We start from the raw sequence: 23,339 nt of genomic DNA on the forward strand, positions 1-23,339 counted from the left end.
TAACTTTTATTTTAGCAGTTGACAAGATACCATTTCTCTCTCTCTCTTTTTTTTTTTTTTTTTATGATTATCAATCCACTGCCGTGCTCAAGGAGGTCAGGCAGGTTTTTGTGCCTCTCCAGTTTCTAAAGACTGCTGGCCCGTCGCCTCCATGGCCTGACATTTCCAGAACAGAGCCCTTCTGTGGAGGTAGGTCGGAATTGAAGTTGGCAGCAAGCCCATGGCTGTACTCGGTATGTGGCTACCTAGGAAATCACAGAATCACAGAATCCTTAAGGTTGGAAGGGACCTCTAGAGATCACCTAGTCCAACCCCCCTGCACACGCAGGGTCACCTAGAGCACATGGCACAGGACTGCGTCCAAGGGGGTTTGGAAGATCTCCAGAGAAGGAGACTCCACAACCTCTCTGGGCAGCCTGTTCCAGTGCTCTGTCACCCTCACTGGTAAGAAATTTTTCCTTAAGTTCCTGTGGAACTTCTGGTGTTTCAGTTTGTGGCCGTTTCCTCTAGTTCTGTCGGTGGCCACCAGTGTAAAGAGAAATAAACGCATTCTAGCTCCCCTGCACTGCCCTTCTCAGCTCTGCTGCTAGAAATCTCCATGTTTTAATTATTCACATTTGAACAGTCGTTTACCTTGGAAGATGCAATATTTACAGATTGCTTTGGAAATCTTTGTTCATTTAAAAAATACTTCTGGTCATTGTGACCCGAGCTGAAAGGACATGCTGGTCTTCTGATGAAAATAAATAAATTATATCTATCTACATACCGATATGTCTGTATAGATAGAGTTTCTTAATATGGCGCTTAATGTGCTTTGGTGCACATACGGGAACAAAGAATAGTGAGGCTCGGTACCTTCATCTCCTCTCTGCAGGGGTGACCATAATTAAAGGAGGAGGCAAGAGAAAGAAAACAACGCGTTGACACTGCTGACCCTGTTTTGTTAATTGGGCCACTGTCAGTTGGGTAACAGTGAGGGTCAGGTGCCAGGTCGACATAACCTGGGCAAAATCAGCCTGATCTGTGGCAGAACCAACTACCAGCAGCCAGCCATGACTTCATCTAAGAAATTAAGTAACATGTTTATTGTAAATTTACGGTAAACAGCCCAGTAAAAATGTTTTGCTTGGAAAATCATAAAACCTTAGACAACCCAGCAAAGATTTAAAATAATAAAATCATTGGATGCCAATGTGCGTCTTGATTTCCTTCATTCTATGCGAAGAGAATTTATGATTGCAAAAAGGGAGGTGTTTACCTTAACTGATAAAAAACTTGAGAATTCAGCAGAATACGGCCACGTGTTCCTGAGCATGCTTCCATAAAAGTGTCACCATACCTGGTAGGTCCTCATTCACCTTCACTATGAGAGGAATCACATTAGCCCTCGTGTTCACGCTTGTGGGTAAGCTTGCTCTTCCCTTCTTCATTTGTTTTTCCTGAAATTTCCTGAAGTTTGGTGAAAAAAATTGTACTGAATGTTACTCATGTGTCTTTAACATCTCTTTTTGCAGCTAGCCAGAAGTTTGACATTGGTAAGTAAAGACACTTTTACAATTTCTTCAGTGGCTTTGTTTTGATAACTATTTATTAGAATATACTGACAACTGTTGTGAAAATGGCTATTAATTCTCACAGACCCTGGATTTAGTAGCAGAAGAACTTACGTTTACAGCTATGAAGGCTCTATATTGAATGGGCTTCAAGAAAGAAGTTTAGCCAGGGCTGGCTTGCGCTTGAACTGCAAACTCGAGATCAGTGGGCTGTCAGATAACATCTATCTCCTCAAGGTACAGTGCCTTGTTTCAAAGAAAACTTGCCAAATAATCCTGATCCTTATTTAAATAACTGATCTGTATTGTGAGAAAGCTGTAGAAAACAATTCCAAAGATTTAAAAGAGCTTTATTCACTAAATTCACTTATTCACTAATAGATCTTTAAAAATAAAGTCAATTTAAGCAATTCACAACCATGGGTGAAATTTGGCAACTTTTTTTAGCTAAAACAAATTGTCAGAAAATGTTCTGGTAGGAGGAAATTTGAAATGCAACATTTTAAACTATACTTTTTTATATTTTAGAAAGATGTACACTTTTAAAATGGTATCTTTCATCTAGATCAGAGTAATATTTAGCTAAAGGCTAAAAAAACAAGATATTGATTTGAGTCTTTTAAGATTTTAAAAATCTCACTACAAGATAATAATAATGTGTCAACTATTTTGTAATATAACACTCCTGAGCCTAGAGAGTTTATCCTGGTTTCAAAATAGCATAAGCAAGAGAGGAGAGAATGGACTGCTGTATGCATATGTAGACCTACATTGCCAAGAGAGTATATAACTAATAATGATGTTACTTTATTTCAATCTGTTTGCATATTTAGTACCAAAGTACTACTAATAATATATACAATGTTATTCACAAATAAAAATAAATGTATTTTTTCACATTTCCTCTCAGGTCCGCTCTCCACAAGTGGAAGAATACAATGGAATCTGGCCCAAAGACCCATTCTTCCGATCTTCCAAAATCACCCAGATGATGTCTACGTGTTTTGCCCGACCCTTCAAGTTTGAATACACTAGCGGGCGGGTTGGAAATATTTATGCCCCCGCAGACTGCCCTGTTACGTGTGTCAACATACTGAAGGGAATGGTGAACCTGATGCAGCTAACCATTAAAAAATCACAGAATGCATATGAATTGCAAGAGGTTTGTTTTTACTTTTCTAAAGCTACTTTACTGAAAAGATGTGTTGTTATCTTTTTTAAGATGTCCCTGTGATTGCTTTACTTAGAATACAATACTTTCAAAAAAAAAAATTAACTATTAGTTATTTGTTATAGAACTTCCCTGGTATAGCTTCATCCATTTTAATCTGTTCACTGCTCATATTAATTAATTGATTACACATGAGAACAAAATCAACCAAGTTTCAAATGAAAAAGTATTTTTCACGTCAGTAGCATTAAGCATGAGCGATGGTAGCAGATTTCAGTACATGGCTAAGACTGTTCAGAATGTCCTTACCGCCACACTGTGCTGTCATGGTGTTCATTCAGTAAATCTGCTCATGCAATGAAATTACCTCTGTGGATCTATGCAGGGCGGAATTGGAGGTGTCTGCCATACAAGGTATGTTATCCAGGAAGACAGGAAGAATGGCAGAGTGTCTGTTACCAAAACCATAGACCATAGCAACTGCCAGGAAAATGTGATGAAGAGTATTGGAATGGCCTACGTCCGCCCCTGTCCTGTGGACATGTTGGTATGTAAGACCTCAGCAGATCTTCCTAATGTCTAGCACGGCCGTGTTATTCCCATTCATTCTGTGGATTTCTTTGTCCTTGTTTAGAAAGCAAGGCCTGTAAAAGGGACTTCGGCTTTCTCCTACAAACTGAAACAGTCGGACAGTGGTACCCTCATAACAGAAGTTGCATCGCAGCAGGTGTACCAGATCTCACCCTTCAGTGAACCTACTGGCGTTGCTGTCATGGAAGCAAGGTAGGCCTGGGATGAGACTGCATCAAAAAAGGATGACAATTATAAATTCTGGAAGTGGTTTTTTTCATCTCCAATTGAAAGGAAATGAGAAATAAGCTCGGTAATGGTTGGGTAGAGCTGCAGGTGCTCATTACAGTGTTTCCCCAAGCTTAAGAATTGAGTGAAACATTCTTTATTTGTAGCCCACTGAAATTTGCACTTTAATTGTGTGGAAGAAGGAAAAGCCTTTTTCTCCCTTACATTATCAGAACGCATTATTTCTACCATTGTTGCCCCAAAAAGGGTCTAATTAATGCAGTCAGGAGGAATATTGTGCACGTAAAAAGAAATATAATAATTGATTACACAAATCAGTAGCTTGTCTTCAAAGGACAGCAGTTTAGCTCATCGTCAGAATTGATTTCACTGTGGGTAACTCAAATATTGTTTTGTTCCTGTAATAAGATGCTACCTATTCCCAAATCATGCAATTTTACTGTGATAAGGAAAATGAGCAAAGGCTAAAACCATTACCTTCACCATATAACCGAATCAATAAATAGCCAGGGCAGATGGAGAAGGATAACTGTTTTATTCCTCAAATAACCCTTGCTGATTTCTCTCTGACTGCTGACAGACAACAGCTTGTCTTGCTGGAAGTGAGAAGTGAACGAGCAAGTTCCCCAGATATTTCCATGCAGAGCCATGGAAGCCTTCGTTACCAGTTCCCATCAGTGTTGCCACAGATGCCAATTCAGCTAATCAAGACAAAAAACCCCGAGCAACGGGTATAGAATTCCTAAGTTTTCAAATAGATTTGCTAATCAAAAACTAAATAAATAGTAGTGTGTAATCACAAACACTAAATGATTTAATTACAGATTCTCTCTCCCTTGGTGTTTTGTAACAGATATTAGAAACACTGCAGCACATAGTCCCAAATAACCAGCAGGATTTCCATGATGACGTCCCATACAAATTCTTAGAGCTTGTCCAGCTCTGCCGGCTAGTGAGCACTGATAGTCTTGAGTCTTTCTGGAAACAATTTTCGGATAAACCTCGTTACAGGTATTTGGTTGTATAGCCCTTGAAGAAACTTCTGATGTTTGGATAAATGAGAACTAAAATTAAGATTTTTTTTTTTTAATGCGATTGCAGGCGATGGCTGCTGAGTGCAATTTCTGCAGCGGGCACAACAGAAGCACTCAAATTCATCAAGAACAGAATTCGCAATGATGAGCTGAACAACGTTCAGGCTTTCATGGCTGTTGCTTTTACTCTTCATTTAATGAATGTTAATGAAGACACCCTTCCAGTAGCAGCAGTGAGTAAATCCATGTGGATCTTTCCTACCAGATAACAACAGAAGTGATAACAGATGATTTTTATTATAAATTATTTAGAATGTGGATTCTCTTCTCAGATATACTAATTTTATATTAATGCCACTCCATTAATCTCCTTTGGCATTACTTGTGTGAGAGGAGAGCTCAGTCTCGTGTCTTCATTTTCCTATACTGGTATAAAATCTCCTATAGCATCTTCCCATTAGTTATTCCCATTGTAGTTTGCTGGGACTGTGTCATAGCTTCCACACTTAAATCTTAGTGCATTTCTGTATCTTACTTCTGAAACAAGGGGTGATGTTTGTGCTTTGTCATTTGAATAGCTCTTTTAATTGAAAAATATCCCTGTAAACTAGAACAAAGGGTTGTAAGTAGAAGTACTGAACATCAACTTTTTCACACTTATTGTGAACAGGGATTTTCCCATCTCTAGCCAGATTTTCTCTTTTTAAATAGAAGAAAAAGAATACATCATTAATATAAATGAATTAAACATTGTTCTAGGGATATTCTATTTGTAGATTGGCACTTACCCATAATTTTTGCATTTTCAGTCTGATGCTCAATTGAGGAAAAAGGAAATTGTGCTCTATAAATTAATTTAAATATGCTTTTTTAGAATATTGCAACTAATAGGAAATGAAGCTCCTAAATTGAGCTTGCACATAAAATGTTCTACAATGCAATCTATTTTCCTTGGCTGTGAACAATTCTCAGACTGAAATTGCTCCCCCTACAGAAACTCTGATAACTTTCCAGAAGCCATGCTATGAATTGTATTAAATACCCATTTAAATGTTTTTCTCTTCTTTTGACAGGATTTATTGACCAGTTCTCGAGTTCAGAGAAGTCCCATGCTTCAGCAGGTTGCCTTCTTGGGATACAGTTCTGTTGTAAATAGATACTGTTCTCAGAGCTCAACTTGTCCTAAAGAAGCGCTTCAGGTTGGTCGCCTTTTCTTAGATTGTTCTTAATAAGCAGGTGTAATAAATGTTAATAAGATGCAGTGTATAAATAGTAATTGGAGTTACAAAAGACATATTTTATAGGCCTCTTTCAGAACAAAGGGAATGAATCATTTTACTAATGTATATATTTGCTTTATCATTGAAGACACCTAAACTAAAATCTTGAAAGAAGCAACCACTAAGTAATTTTATCAAAACCAGTTGCTTTATTGTGATAGGAAATTTTGAAGGGAAACACTGGGGACAACTTGTACATCAGGCAGAAAAGACTCACCTGTGCTTTGTCTATAGCCCCTCCATGACCTGGCGGATGATGCCCTCAGCAGAGGCCGTGAAGACAAAATGAAGTTAGCTATGAAGTGTGTTGGTAATGTGGGAGAGCCTGCCAGCATCAAGCGCATCCTGAAGTTCCTTCCAATGTTTTCATCGAGCGCTTCTGATATTCCAATCCATATTCAGATTGATGCCGTAATGGCCTTTAGAAAAATAGCTTGGAAGGACTCCAAAACAGTAAGTAACGAATGACTGGGACTTCTTTACTTAATGCACTAGAGATGGAGAATAGGTACTATTGTATAAGGCTAGTTAATTTAAAGGCTCCATGTTTGTGGATTCAATAAGTTTATTTTTAAGAACAGCACAATACAAGCATAGATTCCAACTAAAGCTTTCTGCTAAACTCTAATAATTGCTAGTAGAAGGCTTTCAGAAACATATCAGCACAGTTTCTTTAGTCACCTGACTAGCAATATAGGGGGGAATTTAGCTATCTAAAAGTCAGACATATAATCTGAACTGCCTCTGTAGGAAGAGGAAAGAGATATGTCCCATTGTTTTCCCAGACAAAATCTCAATGTTGTTTTGCATCTATTTCTGTTAGACCCTTTCCTTAAGGTCAGATAAGTCACCACTGAGCTCCTGTTGATCATGGAGGGTGCCAATGTGGGAAGGGCAGGCACAGCTTCTGCCTTTCAGATGATTTAGATACCAAAAGGTGTTCTGTGCAATAGCACCCACTCAGACTGTTTTTAGTGAGCTGAAGGTCCATTTGCAAAAGTGACTAAAAGCCTAAAACAACTGAGTTAGTGGAGCTACTTCAAGAATGAATCTCTTAGCCACAGATGTTGTTTTCTTGAAATTTATTCACTGATCTTTGAATGTCAGCTCCTGTAATGCAAAAAGCTATGCTGATACCTTTTATGTCTGCAAACTGAAGGTCTAAATCATTAGTAATCCTCCGTACTGTTTCCTCTCCACAGGTGCAGGGATATCTCATCCAGATCCTTGCAGATTCGTCTCTTCCCCCTGAAGTACGAATGATGGCTTGTGCTGTTATCTTTGAGACAAGGCCTGCCCTTCCTTTAATAACAACCATAGCTAATGTGGCAATGAAGGAGAGCAATTTGCAAGTGGCCAGTTTTGTCTATTCCCACATGAAGGCTTTGTCAAAGAGCAGATTGCCATATATGTACAACATGTAAGTAGAGACATGAGTTATTTTCTGCAAATAGTATTTCTGTTATATTCTTCTTAATAAGAACTCCATATGCTGACAAACTGATCTAGTTTGTATTCTGGTGGGGTGCATTTTATACGTGGGTGTTATTAACTATTCTTACTTGTTTAGATCTTCTGCTTGCAATATTGCCCTTAAGCTGCTTGCCCCCAAGTTGGACAGACTAAGCTATCGGTACAGCAAGGTCTTTCGTGTTGGTGGTTACTTTGGTGAGTAAAAGCACTTCAGTGACTGGGAAGTTTTCATTTCAGAAATACATTCTAGAGAAATAGCAAGTCCTCAAGAAAAATAGTGTAAGAGATTTTGAATTCCAACCTGTATGATGTCTAGAAAGGTCATTTAGAACAACTGTCTCATTGTAAAACAAGATTATTTTTAATAAGACAAGATTCTTTTCATAAGACAATTTCCTAAGATTAATTTCTGGAATGTTTAGTTTATTTCTTTTTCTGAAAGAAATGATTCTATTTCCTTTTACAAATTAGTTTACAAGCTTACTCTCTTCTCCTCAAAATCCCTTTGCTTCGGTAATGTGTACTTCACATGCTTCAGGTTAGCTGAACGGTGTCCCGATTTTCTGCAAAGCTGTAGAAATTCTTCATTTAAGTAAAAAAATGAGTTAAATGTGATAGTATGTGTTCAAAAATCCATAAATAACCATTTATTAATTTGGGCCTGGACAGTTAAAGCCTCTATAATGATGTAATGGTAATGATAAAAAGCTGCAAGAATAAACTTTGGATGATAAGAGTAGCTAGAAGAAAATGTCTTCTATTTATTTCAACCCTAGATAACTATAAAGTTGGCATTGCTGGAGATGTCTTCGTTATGAACAGCCCAGGAACAATGTTCCCATCAGCAATAATTTCCAAGATGATGGCAAACTACGCAGGTTCAGTGGCTGATTTGTTGGAGGTAAATATTTTACTTAAAGCAATAATAGAGCAAATTAAAATTGAATTTGACTGCTAAGTTTCTTCCCTGTGAGTATATGTCAGACTATTCTTTCTTATGATGTTTCCGTAGTTTGGTGTTCGAGTGGAAGGCCTCACAGATGCCATAATGAAACGAAATATTCCATTCGCTGAATATCCCACATACAAAAAGATAAAGGAGCTTGGAAAAACAGTAGGTATTTTCAGTCATATAATGTTTGGGTTATATGAAGGAGACTTATGGTATCAATTAAGCTATGTTGGTAGGCAGACTACCCGCTGGGTAGTCAGCTTGAATATCCCTCTCTGAAAAAGGGATTGATGTGGGGTCATAGGAGACATTGTTCATGTAGTATCTTCAGTAGCTCCTGTAATTTTAACTCTGGTCCTGTTTCCTCGTCACCATGTATGTGATTACAGAAGAAGCAAGAGAGGAGACAGGAAAGCCACATGTTGTGGTGCAGGATGTTTTCATGTCTGGCAGGTTTCCTCCTTCCCCCTGTCCATTTACCTAACTTAGTCTGAAGTAGTGGCACTGTGTTATTAACAAAACAGCAAAGAATCCCAAGTGGCAAAGCAAAATCACAGTTTGGTCAGCACCAGCCTTTGTTACCTCGTTAAGGAACTTTGCTTCTTTATCTATTTCCTAGCTATTGGGATGGAAGGAGCTGCCAACAGAAGCCCCCTTGATGTCAGGCTACTTAAAAATATTTGGCGAAGAGTTGGCCTATGTCAGCGTCAACAAGGAAGTCTTGCAACAGGCTATGAAGGTACCAAGGAGTGCTCCTTTTCTTTGCACGATTTGACACCATTATCTAACTTAACCTCCTAACCTCTTGGGCCTCTATTTTACTGTAGTTTATAGTGGAACCTGCTGATAGGAACACAGTCCTGAAGAGAATCGCCAGTCAAATACGCAACGGCATTGCAGGACAGTGGACACAACCACTATGGCTTGGAGAGCTTGGATACATTGTCCCTAGCTGCATGGGTCTGCCATTGCAGTATGGATCCTACACTACAGCTCTGGCACGTGCTGCAGTGAATGGTGAGTTGGAAAGTACATGATCTCTTGTACTAGCTTTAAGTGCCAGATGAGAAGGACAGATTTAGAGAGGCTGGAAAAGAAAGTGGCAAAACAAAAAGTTAGAAGAAGAGCTAATTCCCGTAGTGCCTTAAAATATAGCAAGGGAGGTAGTATGGATATTTGAAGAAAAACTGAACAGAGCTGAAGTAGCAAATGTGCCATTCTGCATCATATTTGAATGTATTGAAGATACATGACACGAGATGAACAGAAAGGAGGAAGTGGCCATGAAGTGGATGAAAAGCTGGCTGGATAGCTGAACTCAGAGTAGCCAACATTTAAGACTAATTTGCTCGTTGTTAAGAGTGACATTACTCTGTTGTCAGCACAGTGTCAGTGCAATGTCTTTGCTAATTTGGAAAGAGGAAAGAAAATTTGGAAGAGAAGACAGCTCTAGCAAATCTATGGATGGCACCAATTTTGTGGAAGTAGTCAATGCATTGGAAAGTCAGGCTATTTCGTAAGACTTTGACAAGATGGAGAAATGGCCTGAAGAAAGCGTGAAGTAAATCAGCAAAGGCACATGCAAAGTCCTTAAGCTGGGATGTGGGATGGAATAACTCACACAGGTGTATAGGCCAGGCATCACCTGGACAAAAAGCAACACTGCAGAAAAGATCTTTGGATCCTTCCAGTGGACAAGCAGATTGTGAAGCAGCAGTGTACCCTTGTGGTGACGAACACCAACTGCATGCTGGGCTGCAACAGCAAGTGCAGAGCCAGCAAGGAACTGGTTATTCCCATCTCTGCATCAAGAATAATGTGTCCAGTTTTGGATCCCCAGTTTGGAAAAGTTTGCACCAAGTCCAGCAGCAGGTCACCAAAATGGGGACTGAAGCACTTGTCATATGAGGGAAGACTGAGAGACCAGAGTTTATTTAGTCTCAAAAAGAGAAGGCAAGGGGAGATAGCTTGCTATCTGTAGCTACGTAATGGTAGGATAGAGATGATGCATCCAGACTCTTTTGGAGGTACACAGTAAAAGGACAAGAGGCAATAGATGTGTGCTGAAGCAAGGGAAATTCCAGCTGGCATAAGGGAAAAGAAATGCCCCAATGAGAGTGACTAAGGAGTGACTAAGGACCGGGACTCAAGCAGGTTGGAAAATTTTCAGCTTTGAAGATATTAAATCAATCTGATCAGTCTCAGAATTGATCAGATATCCATTGATATAGATTGTTCAGTGCTGATTTCTTCCCTTCTCTATTAAAAGAAACATAGTGTAGTCTGTGATGCGTCTTTGCAAAAGCAGTGACGTGGGCTTGCTCGCTCACAGTGGAATAGGGCGGAGAACCTCTCACTCCTGCTCTCGAACTCACACGTAGTTTCCATGGATAAGGTCCTCTGTTATTTCTCCAGCTCTCCAGGTCAAGCTTCTCATTCCAGTGGTAGTGATTTCATATTCCAGTGAAATGATCTGTATTTCAATGATTTGTAAATAGTTTTTCTGTTTTCCTAAGCCTAAGATCAATTTTGCTGTCATGGCCCTTGCTGCAGACAAGACACTTCGTCTGACCCTGTATGGCCATTCCTATGCTCTTAGCAAGGACAGACCATATCCTTGAGGCGTTGTAAATGTGCTGTTAAGTTCCCTGCCTGTTGGTGCTGAAAATTGTTTTAGGTCTTCTGTTGTAGACAAGTCCTGCTAGCAAAACTGTAGCATTCTTCTTTGCTTTTTTCTGGGTATTTTCAGTCTCTCTCAATAAACTATCAAAATGGAATGAAAGACAGCATACTGTTGTGCAATAAAATGTCACTCAGTTGCCTTTTCCAGTTGTCATCCTTTTTAGTATTACCACATATTCTTTTTGTTGTCTGTTTTTCTGACTGTTTCACTGATCTTCTCATTTGCTGCATTTTTCCCTCCTTTCATTCTGACAGTTTTGGATGTACAGAGTCCATCAATATATGTAAGACCTTCTGACTCCAACTTTTACTCTGCATGTGCTTCCCTTGCTGACAAGTGCACTGCATGCAGCAGCTTTTAGGTTCATACCAGAATGCTTTTTACCAGTATGCACCAACTCTGCTTTTTGAGTCTATTGCATATCATTTGCTGGCACATTATTTCTACAGAAGATCTCTGTGTTTTTTATATTTTTTTTACTATATATTACTACTTCTACAAAATAAACTATTTAATCAATGCCAACAGATTTTTCATCATTTTTCTTCCAAGTCATAATGAAAGATAATTATTGTCCATAGTTCTATAATATAGTAGTGAGGTTGCACGCCATTCACTTCTGTCTTCTACAGCCAGGTGTTTCTAAACTTTTTATGTTATACTAATTTAAAAGTTTTCAAAATTCCCACTTTACTTTTCTTAACATACTTTTATTCCCATTTCCAGTATGTTGCACAGAATACGTTTCCATATCTTATATTCAGCATTTCTCATACTTGAAGAACTTGTCTACCCAAAAGTGTGTTTCACTTTACAGCCACTAATAGAGACTCTTTCTGGAAACAGTGTTTTCCTTATGCTCAAGGCTTTGTTTTCACACTTACTATTTTAAAATATTGTTCTGTCTTTTGCAGCTGATGGAAAGATGACTCCCTCTCTAACTGGAGATTTTAGGCCTTCCCAGTTGCTTGAATCCAACATACAGATTCAGGCCGACGTAACCCCAAGGTATGTCAGGTTTCTAAGACTTAAGATTCTGATGATGTGTCTTCCATGGAAAGAGTACTCCATGTTAAAAAAATATGTATTCTTGTATATGCAATATACACAAATACCTATACATACAAAATGCCTATTTTAAGATGTGACCGTTTCACTCTTTTTCAGCTTATACGTACATACAGTGGCAACAATGGGTGTAAATACAGAATACTTTCAACATGCTGTTGAAATTCAAGGCAAGGTCCAGACAAGAGCTCCAATGAAGTTTAATGCCAAGATAGACATGAAATCAAAAAATATTAAGATTGAAACAACTCCATGCCGTGAGGAAACTGAGCTAGTGACTGGAAGGTACAGTAGTGTTACTTCAGAATACTTCCTGTTTCTCTTTTCTGTTTCTAAAGTCTTGTAAAGTTCACTCTTCATTGATAACTTACAGAGGTTTCTAGATGTGCAGTATAATTTTTCATGTTTTCTTTAGTTTAATTTAGCTTAATTTTTGTTTTAAGATTGTTTTAAGCAAATGCTTCTCACGTACTGCAATTTTCTTTAAATTTACCTAGACTTCGAAATTTTTCTGTGATGTAAGGAACTGATATCCTTCATGATCTCTTATTTGTCTTTTATGGGTATTTATAAATATTATTACCTATACATTTCCTATATTCAGACAGCATCACATTATGGTGTGGCAATTCACTGACATGACTCCTTTAATCCAAAGATGGGGGGTTGATACCATCTAGCATTTTTTATGTGCCTGTCTCCGCAGCCATAAGGCTTTTGCCGTGTCAAGAAATATAGGAGAACTAGGTGTAGAGAAAAGGACTTCAATTCTCCCAGCAGACGCTTCATCAAACATTGTAGAAGAACCTTTCAAGCCATCAGAGAAGACTTCCAGGGAAGCTGTCCCAATGGTAACCTTTGTTTGCCTATAGAGTACTATTTACCCACGCCGTGCTGCACACATCTGCAGCTTCACCTGTGTTATGCCCTCCATGTTATTCACATACTTATCTCCAATGCAGCATGGGGATGACAGCATGCCAAGGAAACACTCCTATAGCTCTCAAGAGGATCTTTACCATGGCGCAGGAGGGAAAACACATAAACGAGACAGCTGCATCAAAGTTTATCATCTTGGTTGTCAGCTCTGCTTTTATGGAAGGTCACGAGATGCCAGCTTTATAAAAAATACATATTTGCACAGAGTAATCGGAGAAAATGAAGTTAAAATAGTTCTGATGCCAGGTACAATATTGAACACAAGCCCTTTCTGCTTATGTTTGTCAATGCAGTTTGAAACAGTATAACCTTCTAATGTGTGTATCTGGTGTGTAGTTCAAACAGATGCTGATCTCGACAAAATAGAGCTGGAGATTCAGGCAGGATCCAGAGCAGCTTCCAAAATAATTGATGTGGTAAACTCGGGGTCCGAGGAAGAAGATGCATCATCTCCATACGAGGACATTCAAGCTAGACTAAAGAAGATTCTAGGCATTGAAAAAGTGTTCAAGGTAAGAGATTGGGCACGGGGATATTTTCCAACAAATGAAGTCAAGCGCTCCAAGAGGAGACCTGGCAAGGGACAGCAAGGCTGGGCTGCCAGTGAAAGGCCTCTGAAGAAAAGTGCCCCTACCTGCTCGTGAAAAGCGTGTCCGCCAGCGCCGTGCCCACAGCGGGGTGCAGGCCGCCCCTAGCAGAGGCTGTTCCTCTGTGCTGGGGTGGCTTTTGGCTGGCAGGAGTGGCACTTAACGAGTTCTGGTGCAGCCTCTGCAGCGAGTGGGGCGAGGAAGTTGAGTTTCCTTGCAGGGCTGCACTGAGCAGTTTGTCTGATACCCAGAGATAACGTGCTTTGTAAATGTAGAACCAGATGTATTCCCTCCCTTGCTCTTTTCTTTTACCTGTTTTGCAGGTCGCAAATAAAACACGACACCAGAAGAGGCCTTCTAAGAAAGAAAACACTATGTTAACTGATCTCAGGATAGGCCCTAGTGCAAAAACTCCCTCTGCCTCATCCTCTGCCTCATCCTCTGCCTCCTCTGCTGTCTCCTCTTCTTCCTCATCATCTTCTTCCTCTCCAGATCATAAAAAACGTGTGGATGGAGATGCGAATGATGAAATAAAGCAAGCTGGAAGCAAAGATACAAGCAGTGAGAGCAGCAGTGGCAGCAAAAGCAGCAGCGGTAGGAGTAGCAGCAGCAGCAGGAGGAGTAGCAGCAGCAGCAGCAGGAGTAGCAGCAGCAGCGGGAGGGGTAGCAACAGCAGCAGCCGGAGTAGCAGCAGCAGAAGTAGTAGCAGTGGCAGCAGTAGCAGGAGCGATAGCAGTAGCAGCAGCAGTAGGAGCAGTAGCAGCAGCAGCAAAAGTAGCAGTCATAGCAGTAGCAGCAGTAGCAGCAGCAGCAAGAGTAGCAGTCATAGCAGCAGCAGCAAGAGCAGCAGCAGCAAAAGTAGTAGCAGTGGAAGCAGTAGCAGGAGCAGTGGCCATGACCACCATAGCCACGGGCATCACTCAGGACATCTGAATGGCAGCAGTAGCAGCAGCAGCAGCAGCAGGTCAGTGAGTCACCATAGCCACGGGCATCACTCGGGACATGTGGAAGATGGCAGCAGCAGCAGTAGCAGCAGCAGTAGCAGCAGCAGCAGCATGAATTCCAAAATATGGGTAACTCACGTTTGTCAGTGAACTGATTGATTTTGCTAATGGTTGTGAATTTCATTCCTGATGGCAACTAGCTTTGCATCATGAATCAGGAAATTATAAATTGACACAGTAAATTGTATCAATATAAAATTGCAAAATTATTCTGCAAATGCACCTGCAATCTCTTGGCTTAGATGTCTGCTTTAAAACATTTCAAAAGTTTCCACAACTTTGCTGAAACTTTCATTATATGCAAGCAACCAATTTTTGCTCATTTAATAGATTCTCTCAATAGATGTTGCATGTTTCTTGGTTTGGGGATAAGAACATTAATTTTTCAATGAAAATATTTCAAGGCTTGCATTGTGTGTGATTGAACATACAAAGCTACATATGAATTATAATTATGAAATCCCCTATGAAGTTTAATTCTCACTTCTCAGATTTCAATTCAGTTGTGGCATTTTCTCTGCACTGTTTAATCTTGTTTTGACTTTTTCCAAAGGGAGATCATGAGATTTATCAGCATCATTTTAGATCAGCACACAGGCAAGAGGTGAGTTTTCTTTCATCAGTAAAGGAAGTTTGGAATCTACCATAAATTAAATGAAAACCGTAAAAGCCCATTACTGTCTTTGAAGAAAATTACAATGCTGGTAACATTCAGACATCAAATTGCTTGTGGCAGTTCTTCTGAGATGCCTAAAGACAGAGATCAATGTACTCCTTTGTGTTGTGCTCATGATGCCATTTGTGCAGAGGGTTCATACTTGGTCTCACTCAGTCAGGAGCAGCAATCACTAGCTGTGATCAGTGCTTTGTAAGGCACTCACCCCTTCAGGTGATCAGGCCCTTGCAGAAATAAAGTGAATGGGGTCTAGTCTTTGATACTGAGCCAGGATACTGGCTCTATTTGGCTTGCCCTGCTCCAGAGTTTTTACGAAGAGGGAATGCTCATCTAGGTTTGTTCCTTAACTGTCTGTTCAAAGGAGTCAGATATGTATGGGTAAATAAAATTTTATAGATGTAGACTGCATGTAGTAAGCAGGACAAAGCATATCATATTGCAAATCGTTGAGCAGCTCAGTGCTGGAATGTGTATTTATCAACCATAAGTGTCATGATAGAAAATACTCTGCAGTGCTGTCTAGAACAATTCCTTCAGACAAACCTTTATGTTACTGTCTGGACCACGATGTGTTCTCTGCTTGCAGTTCCCAAAAGAGAAAGGACCGGGTGACCGACTTAGCAGCAGTGACTCGTCCACGAGATCCAGTTCTGCCACATCCCGAGCTGCTTCCCGGGTTAGTGCGTGATCTTTACGAGTTTCCGAGAGCTTGGGAGAATGGCAGGGTGGCCCTGCCTATGCAGTGTGCTGTACTACCCTAGAACTAAAGCTCAGAGCTGGAGTGCAAAATGTCAGGCTGTAGAATAAGATAGAGACCAAACACCACAGTTGAGGCATGGCATTGCTGTGAGAATGGATGATGAGTATCACTGATAGTTTAGGATATAAATTAAATATAAGTATTGTTACTAATATGTCTGTCTGGAAATGAAAGAAAACAATGTAACCTAAATCTGATTAGCCTTCCTATTGTTACATATATTTCCTTGTTATATATTTTTGCAGTAAAGTTGTTTTTCATTTATCCATTCAGCTTTTGTATGTAAAATGTTTCATAGCAACCCCTTTATAATGACATTCTTTACGTATTTCCTTTCCCTGCTCATAGCCTGCCTTTTTGGGAGACGTTAAAACACCAGTATTAGCAGTTTTTCTTCATGGCATTCGGAGCAGTAAGAAGACAGGGGGCCTCCAGCTTGTGGTATATGCTGATATCTACTCCGTCAGGCCCCGGATGCAGTTATTTGTGTCAAACATCACAGATTCAAGCAAGTGGAAACTCTGTGCTGATGCTTCAGTCCTCAATGCTCACAAGGCAGCGGTAAGACTCAGAAATAGTTAAATATGGCTATATGCATTGCAGGAAAATCATGTTCCACCTGTTTAAATTGTACCACTTTCTCTCCATTATAGGCTTATCTGAAATGGGGCAGGAATTGCCAGGACTACAAAATTTCTACTGAGCTGGTAACTGGGCGCTTTGCTGCCCACCCTGCTGCGCAAGTGAAACTAGGGTGGCCTAAAGTCCCGTCAAGTGTCAGATCAATAGCACAATGGTGAGACTTTAGTCCTCAGTTTTACTCATTTTTCATATTGGTCGACTGGGGAAATCCCCATCCACACATTATATTCTAGTGGTTAAAGTAATGTACAGAAATATTTCAAGCTGGTCATAACTCCTGAAAACCAAGGAACAGATTCTTCCTTTCACTGAACACTTGATCAGGAAAGGAGAGTGGACATGGTGCCATAACTTGTTACTTGGTAGCAGTAATCCTGAAGAAACTGTGCTATTTAAGCATAAATGTGAGACAGTCTGTTTTGCATGCATGTTTGTTCTTGCTTCTCTGTCTCACCGGATTCTTCTATTGTGAATGTTTAAAGGTTTTACAAGTTTGTCCCTGGGGCTGCATATATGCTGGGGTTTTCTGAAAGACTGGACAAGAATCCTTCTCGGCAAGCCAGGATGATTGTGGCTCTAACTTCTTCAAGGACGTGTGCTGTTGTTTTCAAGCTTCCTGGTGTAAATATTTCATATCAGCATTGCTATTCTATTTTCTCCTGCTGTTAAAAAAAAAAGTTACTTTTTAATAACTTAATTCAATTCTTAGAAAGAAAAGTTAAGTAAAAATCAGTTTGACTGCAAACAATGAAAACAATATTTGTTTTCAACCTTTTGATATTCCAGTCAAGAATATTCATGCAGTGATCTTGTTCAAGGGAGAGGAGTGCAATGGATACTCATAATGACATGTGTTTTTCCTTGTACTTGCTTCATAAGTGTTTACCTTTTAAAAGGTAGCTACCTTTTAAAGGAAATAATTCATTCTCTTCCAAATAATATCTCAGTGATGTTCCACACCATGAGAATATGCTGTATGCAGGAGCAAAAAGCTCACGGACAGTCAGATGAATCTGGTTTTGAATGACATAAATTTTGTGTCAAGCAAACAATTGATTAAAATCAATTTGCAAATAGGAGAAAAGACTGATCTGATCTGTTTGCTTGGAATGCCTGGCAAATGTGTATTTTGAACGTGCTTTTGAACGCCTTTTCAGCTGACCCTCTATGAAAACGCCATGAGGCTTCCTCTGTCACTCCCCGTTGGTCCCAGGATATCAGCTTCGGAGCTGCAGCCTCCCATCTGGAACGTCTTTGCTGAAGGCCCCTCTGCAGTACTTGAGAATTTGAAAGGTCAGAATTTAACCTGATTCAGAAGCTTGACATCCTCAATCTCTTCAATTATTTGAGTACCTTCTCGATTTATCTGGGATTATTTGTCTCCAGTTAACAAATAATTGCTCTGTAGTAATGCTGAGATGCTCAAATAAGAGAGAATATTGAGCAGATAGTGCAGAAATCATCAGTATTTGAGAGAAAACAAATCTCCATTGGTAACGTGTCAACTTAGAACTCAGGGGTGCCTGGTAGCCAAACCCCTCCATAATTCTATACAAAAATATCACACAGTGGTAAAAATATAGCACTAAAATAATGCAGCATTAAAAATAAAACATGCCATTTAGAAATTTCGTTTATGGAGAGGCAAATATTCATTGGCATTCTACTTAACCAGCTCGCTGCTCCGTTTCCGGCAACAAGATCACGACCTTCAATGAGGTTCAGTTTAACTACACAATGCCTACAAGCTGCTACCACATCTTGGCCCAGGACTGTAGCTCGGACCTTAAGTTCCTGGTGATGATGAAGAATGCTGACGAAGTGACGAACCTCAAAGCGATCAACATCAAGCTTGGCAGGCAGTAAGTAGTTCTTAGTCAGATACTGGGAGTGGGAGGGACTGCACTGTCCCAGTTTAACATGAGAGGTTCTCTGTCAAGTAAACATTTGATTAAAATCAAATTTTGAGCAGAACTTAGATTGAAGCTTTACTAAAGTGGTTCAACAACCCAAGGAATTTCAAGGATTTACCTTAATCACTTTCCATATACACTGAAAATGGTGCATATGATGTTATCCTACATCTTAGCTGACAGAAATACCCCTGACATATTTTAACTAGCTGAAACAAGTTTATGCTACAGCCAGTGATCCTTAGTGAGTGGGACAGTCATTTTGTCAGCATGTGCTTGTGATTGTGATACAGCCTGGGTATAAACCAGACCTCTTTTCCTTCAACAGTGAAATCGATATGTATCCTGCCAACGGGCTTGTGAAACTAGCGGTGGATGGGGTCGAGAGCCGCACCACCAACGTTTCATATGCGTCTTCTCCTGGTAAGTGATGCAGCATCTGCTTTGATCCACTGTCATAAACAGGTTAGGAGAAAGAGAGAGAGGAAAAAGATCTATCCAGGAGATTTCATCCGTTTCATCAGTTTACATTCAATAAGGATTTCTACATTTAATTGTAAGGTTAATATTTAAGAACATATATTTTGCATATTTGCATGTGAGCATTTATAAAGACTGATCAGAGTGTGAAGCTCTTGTAATGGCCAAACCAGGCAAGGTGTAGCTAGCATAAAGTTCTCTCATTTTCAGATTACTGAAGTTCCCAACGGAGTTCCCCATATAAGTTCCAACTAGAATTTTTAAAAATTCACTATACCTATATATCACAGTTTTTTCCTGGTCAAAAGATGATTTATAGGTCAAAATTTGGTTAGCCATTCTGAAATCTGCTAGGAATAGCTAAGGAGAACTAGATGTGGACAGGTAAAATCAGCCTACTTTGTTCTCTCAAAGCAGATGGTTTTTTTCCTGTAAAAGGACACAGTTAGACTTGTTTCATTCTGTGCTACCCAGTCAATATGTAGTGCAAGTGTTTTCTGATTGTGTAGCAGTAATATAAAAATCAGGCTAAATCTTACTGAAGTTAGTTAGCATCTGCCAGTGCTGAGCTTTGTCCTATTTATAATGTACTTGGTTAGTCCTAACTGTGCTAGAAATGATTCCAGTGACAATCATGTTGCTTTTTGTATATGGTGTAGTCAGTTCTGCAAAACTGTACAGATGTTGTAGGCAGCTTTGTAGTCATTTCTAGAGATACAATGCAAATAAAAGTAAACAGTGACCGTTGAAATTTTGTTTTTAAGTTCTACAAACACCTATTTTCTATATACGCACATTTTAACATTGTTTTGCAATAAGTTTTGTTTCTTCAGTAGAACAAATGAGGAATTTAAGACCAATTTAAGAACATTCTGAAACACATGGAAATTACTTTTTCCCTTTCTGAAGAATGATAGCTTGGGCCTATTTGGTTTTGGTTTTGTTTTTTTCTTTTTGTTTTCTTTTTGTTTTCATTCTTTTCTTTTTCTTCTATCTTTTGTTTCCATTCTAGGTGCTTCTCTGGAGATCCACAGTGAAAAAGAAGGGCTTGCACTTGTTGCCCCAGCATATGGCATTGATAAATTGTACTTTGATGGACACACATTCCAGGTATAGTTGAAAATTTCCAGAGGAGTCTCTTAAATCTGCAGAAATGAGTGGCAAAGTCCTGGACCCAGAAAACAAAAAGGACAAAGAAACTACAGCTAGGACTGCAGTGTCCTTTCTGTTTCTGAAGAGAAGATGTCAGAATCTGTCACAGTAATAATATCTCAGCCTTAGAGTACAGGTGTATAGGAAATGGGCATGTGAGTACACAGAGATTCAGCAGCACATTTACAAGCAGCACCGGGGTTCTCATGTCTTATCCCCTCTTCTTCTTGCTGTATAATTCTTAAAACCAGCAAATATGCAACCTTTCTTTTCAGATGAGCAAATGTTTTAAAAGCTGTACTAGAAATGATGTGCAATAGAAATATAAGAAATTAGGAGGTGGCACTGTGTGATGAATCTCCACCACCTACTGTGAAAACATCAGCCAGACAAAAGCTTCAGCATCAATAACTTCGTAGCCTAGACAGACACAGCAGCTTTTAAAGGCCCTAACAACTTAAACACACTGCAGCACCATTGGAATTTGGAATCTGACTCTGAGACCTTGTTGAATTCTTATTTTAAATTTAAATGTTTAAATGCATTACTTTGTGTGTTATATTGGAAGACTCCTCTATAGAAAAAAATGTGCTTCATATGTCTTGTTTTTTAACTTGAAATGACTTTCATTTTTTTGCTCAAAGATACAAGTGGCTTTATGGATGGCAGGGAAAACATGCGGCATATGCGGAAAATATGATGCAGAATGTGAACAGGAATATCGGATGCCCAATGGATATCTAGCTAAAGATGCAGTGAGCTTTGCTCATTCTTGGATTTTGGAAGAAAAGCCTTGTGCAGGAGGTATACAAGCTCTACTAAATTTAATATGCTATTACTACAGTAATTTAAAAAATACAAAATCTGTTTAGAAAATGTAGAATTTGTAAAAGTATTGAAAAAAAAATTTGATCTATCAAAAATCAGGTGATGATAAGCAATTAGTACTGTGACTGCTGTTGTTAACATGTTTATTAGTCAATTTTTGCATTGGTGTAACTTGCCAAGCAAAGCATTCAAGTACATGGGGAGTCCCAGGTTATTGGGGAAAATACATGGGCAGAGTAAAAATGATATATTTTAATTGTGTCTATAAATTGGGATCCCTCAGTATACGCAGTTCTCTCTGCTGAGGTTATGATGCGACAGCATCTACCATACTGGAGGGAGGAGAACTAGGATGTTACCTTTATAAAAACAAAACAAAAAACAACAACAAAAAACCTTTTCCTGACAAAAAGGACGTATCATTACCTGAGAGAACTTTCATGTGTTCAGCTGTCCATTAGCCTTAGTTCATTTATGTGCCATTGTAAAGAAAACTTAGCATCAAACTTGCTTTAGATGGACATGGAATACCTATGCATGTGCACAAGAGAGTTCACAGGACTGACACTGGGCATACATTGTATTTCCATTAAACACACAGTGCTAGGAATTAAAGTCTGTAGTCAGGAATGAACTGGGATCCATTTAGCTTTTCACAGATCTGTAGCTGCTAGTCCTGGCATCCAAAATGAGACTGATTATTGCTGGCTGGCAGCAATGGCTTCTAATTCTGCAGATCTCTGCAGCAATTTTGAGTCAGAATGACAGTTGTAATAGTGTAATTCCATAGTGATTATTTTTATCTGCCCAGAACCACCCCTACACACAACTACTGAACATTCAAAGCTACTAAATGTGATTTTGCAGCTACTGAGGCAGTTTACTTTCCAAAATGTTTATTAGAAAGCATAACAAACTATTCCTACATATTCATCTGTATATACATATATACATCTATATGTAACCCAGTTTCATTTGAAATGAACTCCCTGTAGCTTTGTATGTAATTGGCTTGTTTGAGAAGTTTATCAGTCAGTGATACTATCTTACTTATGATCACAGTATAGTTTTTAATAGAGACAAATTGTTTCCAAGAATGAAAACATAACTGGCAGAAGGCCTAGTCTAAGGAGATCCAAAGATCTTGTACAAAGAATTAAAAATATCACCAATGGTTCCATTACAGCCTGTAAACTACAACGTTCATTTGTGAAGCTCGAGAAGACGGTTCAGCTTGCAGGTGTAGAATCAAAATGCTTTTCTACGGAGCCTGTGCTACGCTGTGTAAAAGGATGTTCAGCCACCAAGACTACTCCAGTAACTGTTGGTTTCCACTGTCTCCCGGCTGGTAAGTCAAAAAGACAGAAATCTTCCTGAACAGGAGCTGACAAAAGACTGAACAGCTTGTGCCTTAACTCAGTTATTCCACTAGAAACATTTGGGTAAAGTGACATAGCCACATGTAGACACGGACTCACTATTGTATTGACTGAAGAGCTTTCTGTCTTTTCATTAATACATAAGTCTTTCTTTAGTGGAAGAGAGATGTTTTCTTCTGTTGTAATTTTACTACACTTTTTGTGATAGTGGCATTTAAAAACTAAACTGCACCTTCATGGAGCTTTGAATTTGCAGGGTAAGGGCAGAGTAACAACTTTGTAACTAGGTGAATTTAGGTATGATTAGTATGTGGTGGTTCAGGCACATTCAGTCATGTGTGGGACCCGAAATGGGGAGCTCCATCGTGTGTATTTAAGTATTGCAGAGCCTTGGGGCCTGAGCCTATTTCACTGAGCTTGATTTAATTAATAGAAAGGCAGGTGTAGATAGGATTCCTGCCCACCAGTAGGCAGTCTTTTTTATAGGTACACTGTAGATTATAATCTAATTAAATCTGTAATAAAACTATAATTAAAGCTACAATATCATTTTCAAAATGTATTATTAATAAAATTCTACATGGAAGTAGTAGTTTTCAATGTAGAACTGCATTTTTAATTAACAGGGTTTCCTGGAACATCCCTGCTTGACTTAGTCAGATATACATATGCATGACGATGAGAAGCCAAGCCTGGTGTAATTAACAAGTAGTGTGTGATAAATGCTGTACCTTGCAAAACTACCGTTTGCCTTTTGTTTTTTGTTCACCTTCAGACTCAGCTACCAGCATGACTGAAAAACAGATGAAGTTTGACCAGAAGTCAGAGGATATGCAGGACAGTGTTGATGCACATATAGCTTGTTCTTGTGAGAATGAAGACTGCAGTACTTGAAGCTGTTCCTTGTAGCCCAGAAGAAAACAGAAACATTTTACTCTTTTTA

The 23,339-nt window shown here is 39.2% G+C and overlaps 1 protein-coding gene across 1 annotated transcript; it reads left to right on the top strand.

The window, feature by feature from the left end:
• The first annotated feature begins 1,368 nt into the window (after positions 1 to 1,368).
• LOC104565323 (vitellogenin-2-like) lies at positions 1,369 to 23,339 on the top strand. The gene is made up of 35 exons (XM_088526169.1): positions 1,369 to 1,408; positions 1,518 to 1,538; positions 1,642 to 1,793; positions 2,467 to 2,718; positions 3,113 to 3,274; positions 3,362 to 3,510; positions 4,127 to 4,277; positions 4,400 to 4,557; positions 4,648 to 4,813; positions 5,654 to 5,779; positions 6,095 to 6,313; positions 7,063 to 7,280; positions 7,431 to 7,528; positions 8,110 to 8,234; positions 8,346 to 8,447; positions 8,905 to 9,024; positions 9,113 to 9,302; positions 11,883 to 11,976; positions 12,136 to 12,321; positions 12,743 to 12,887; positions 12,999 to 13,221; positions 13,312 to 13,487; positions 13,886 to 14,635; positions 15,120 to 15,170; positions 15,829 to 15,918; positions 16,351 to 16,563; positions 16,656 to 16,798; positions 17,127 to 17,265; positions 17,802 to 17,937; positions 18,320 to 18,506; positions 18,886 to 18,980; positions 20,050 to 20,147; positions 20,834 to 20,993; positions 22,204 to 22,365; positions 23,172 to 23,339. Exons 1-35 carry the CDS (start codon positions 1,369 to 1,371, stop codon positions 23,288 to 23,290), a joined length of 5,616 nt encoding a protein of 1,871 aa, XP_088382295.1. The 3' UTR covers positions 23,291 to 23,339.

Source organism: Tinamus guttatus, unplaced genomic scaffold (assembly GCF_059628265.1).
Source record: "Tinamus guttatus ecotype Peru unplaced genomic scaffold, ASM5962826v1 Tinamus_guttatus_pri_ptg000242l, whole genome shotgun sequence".
NCBI lineage: Eukaryota > Metazoa > Chordata > Aves > Tinamiformes > Tinamidae > Tinamus > Tinamus guttatus.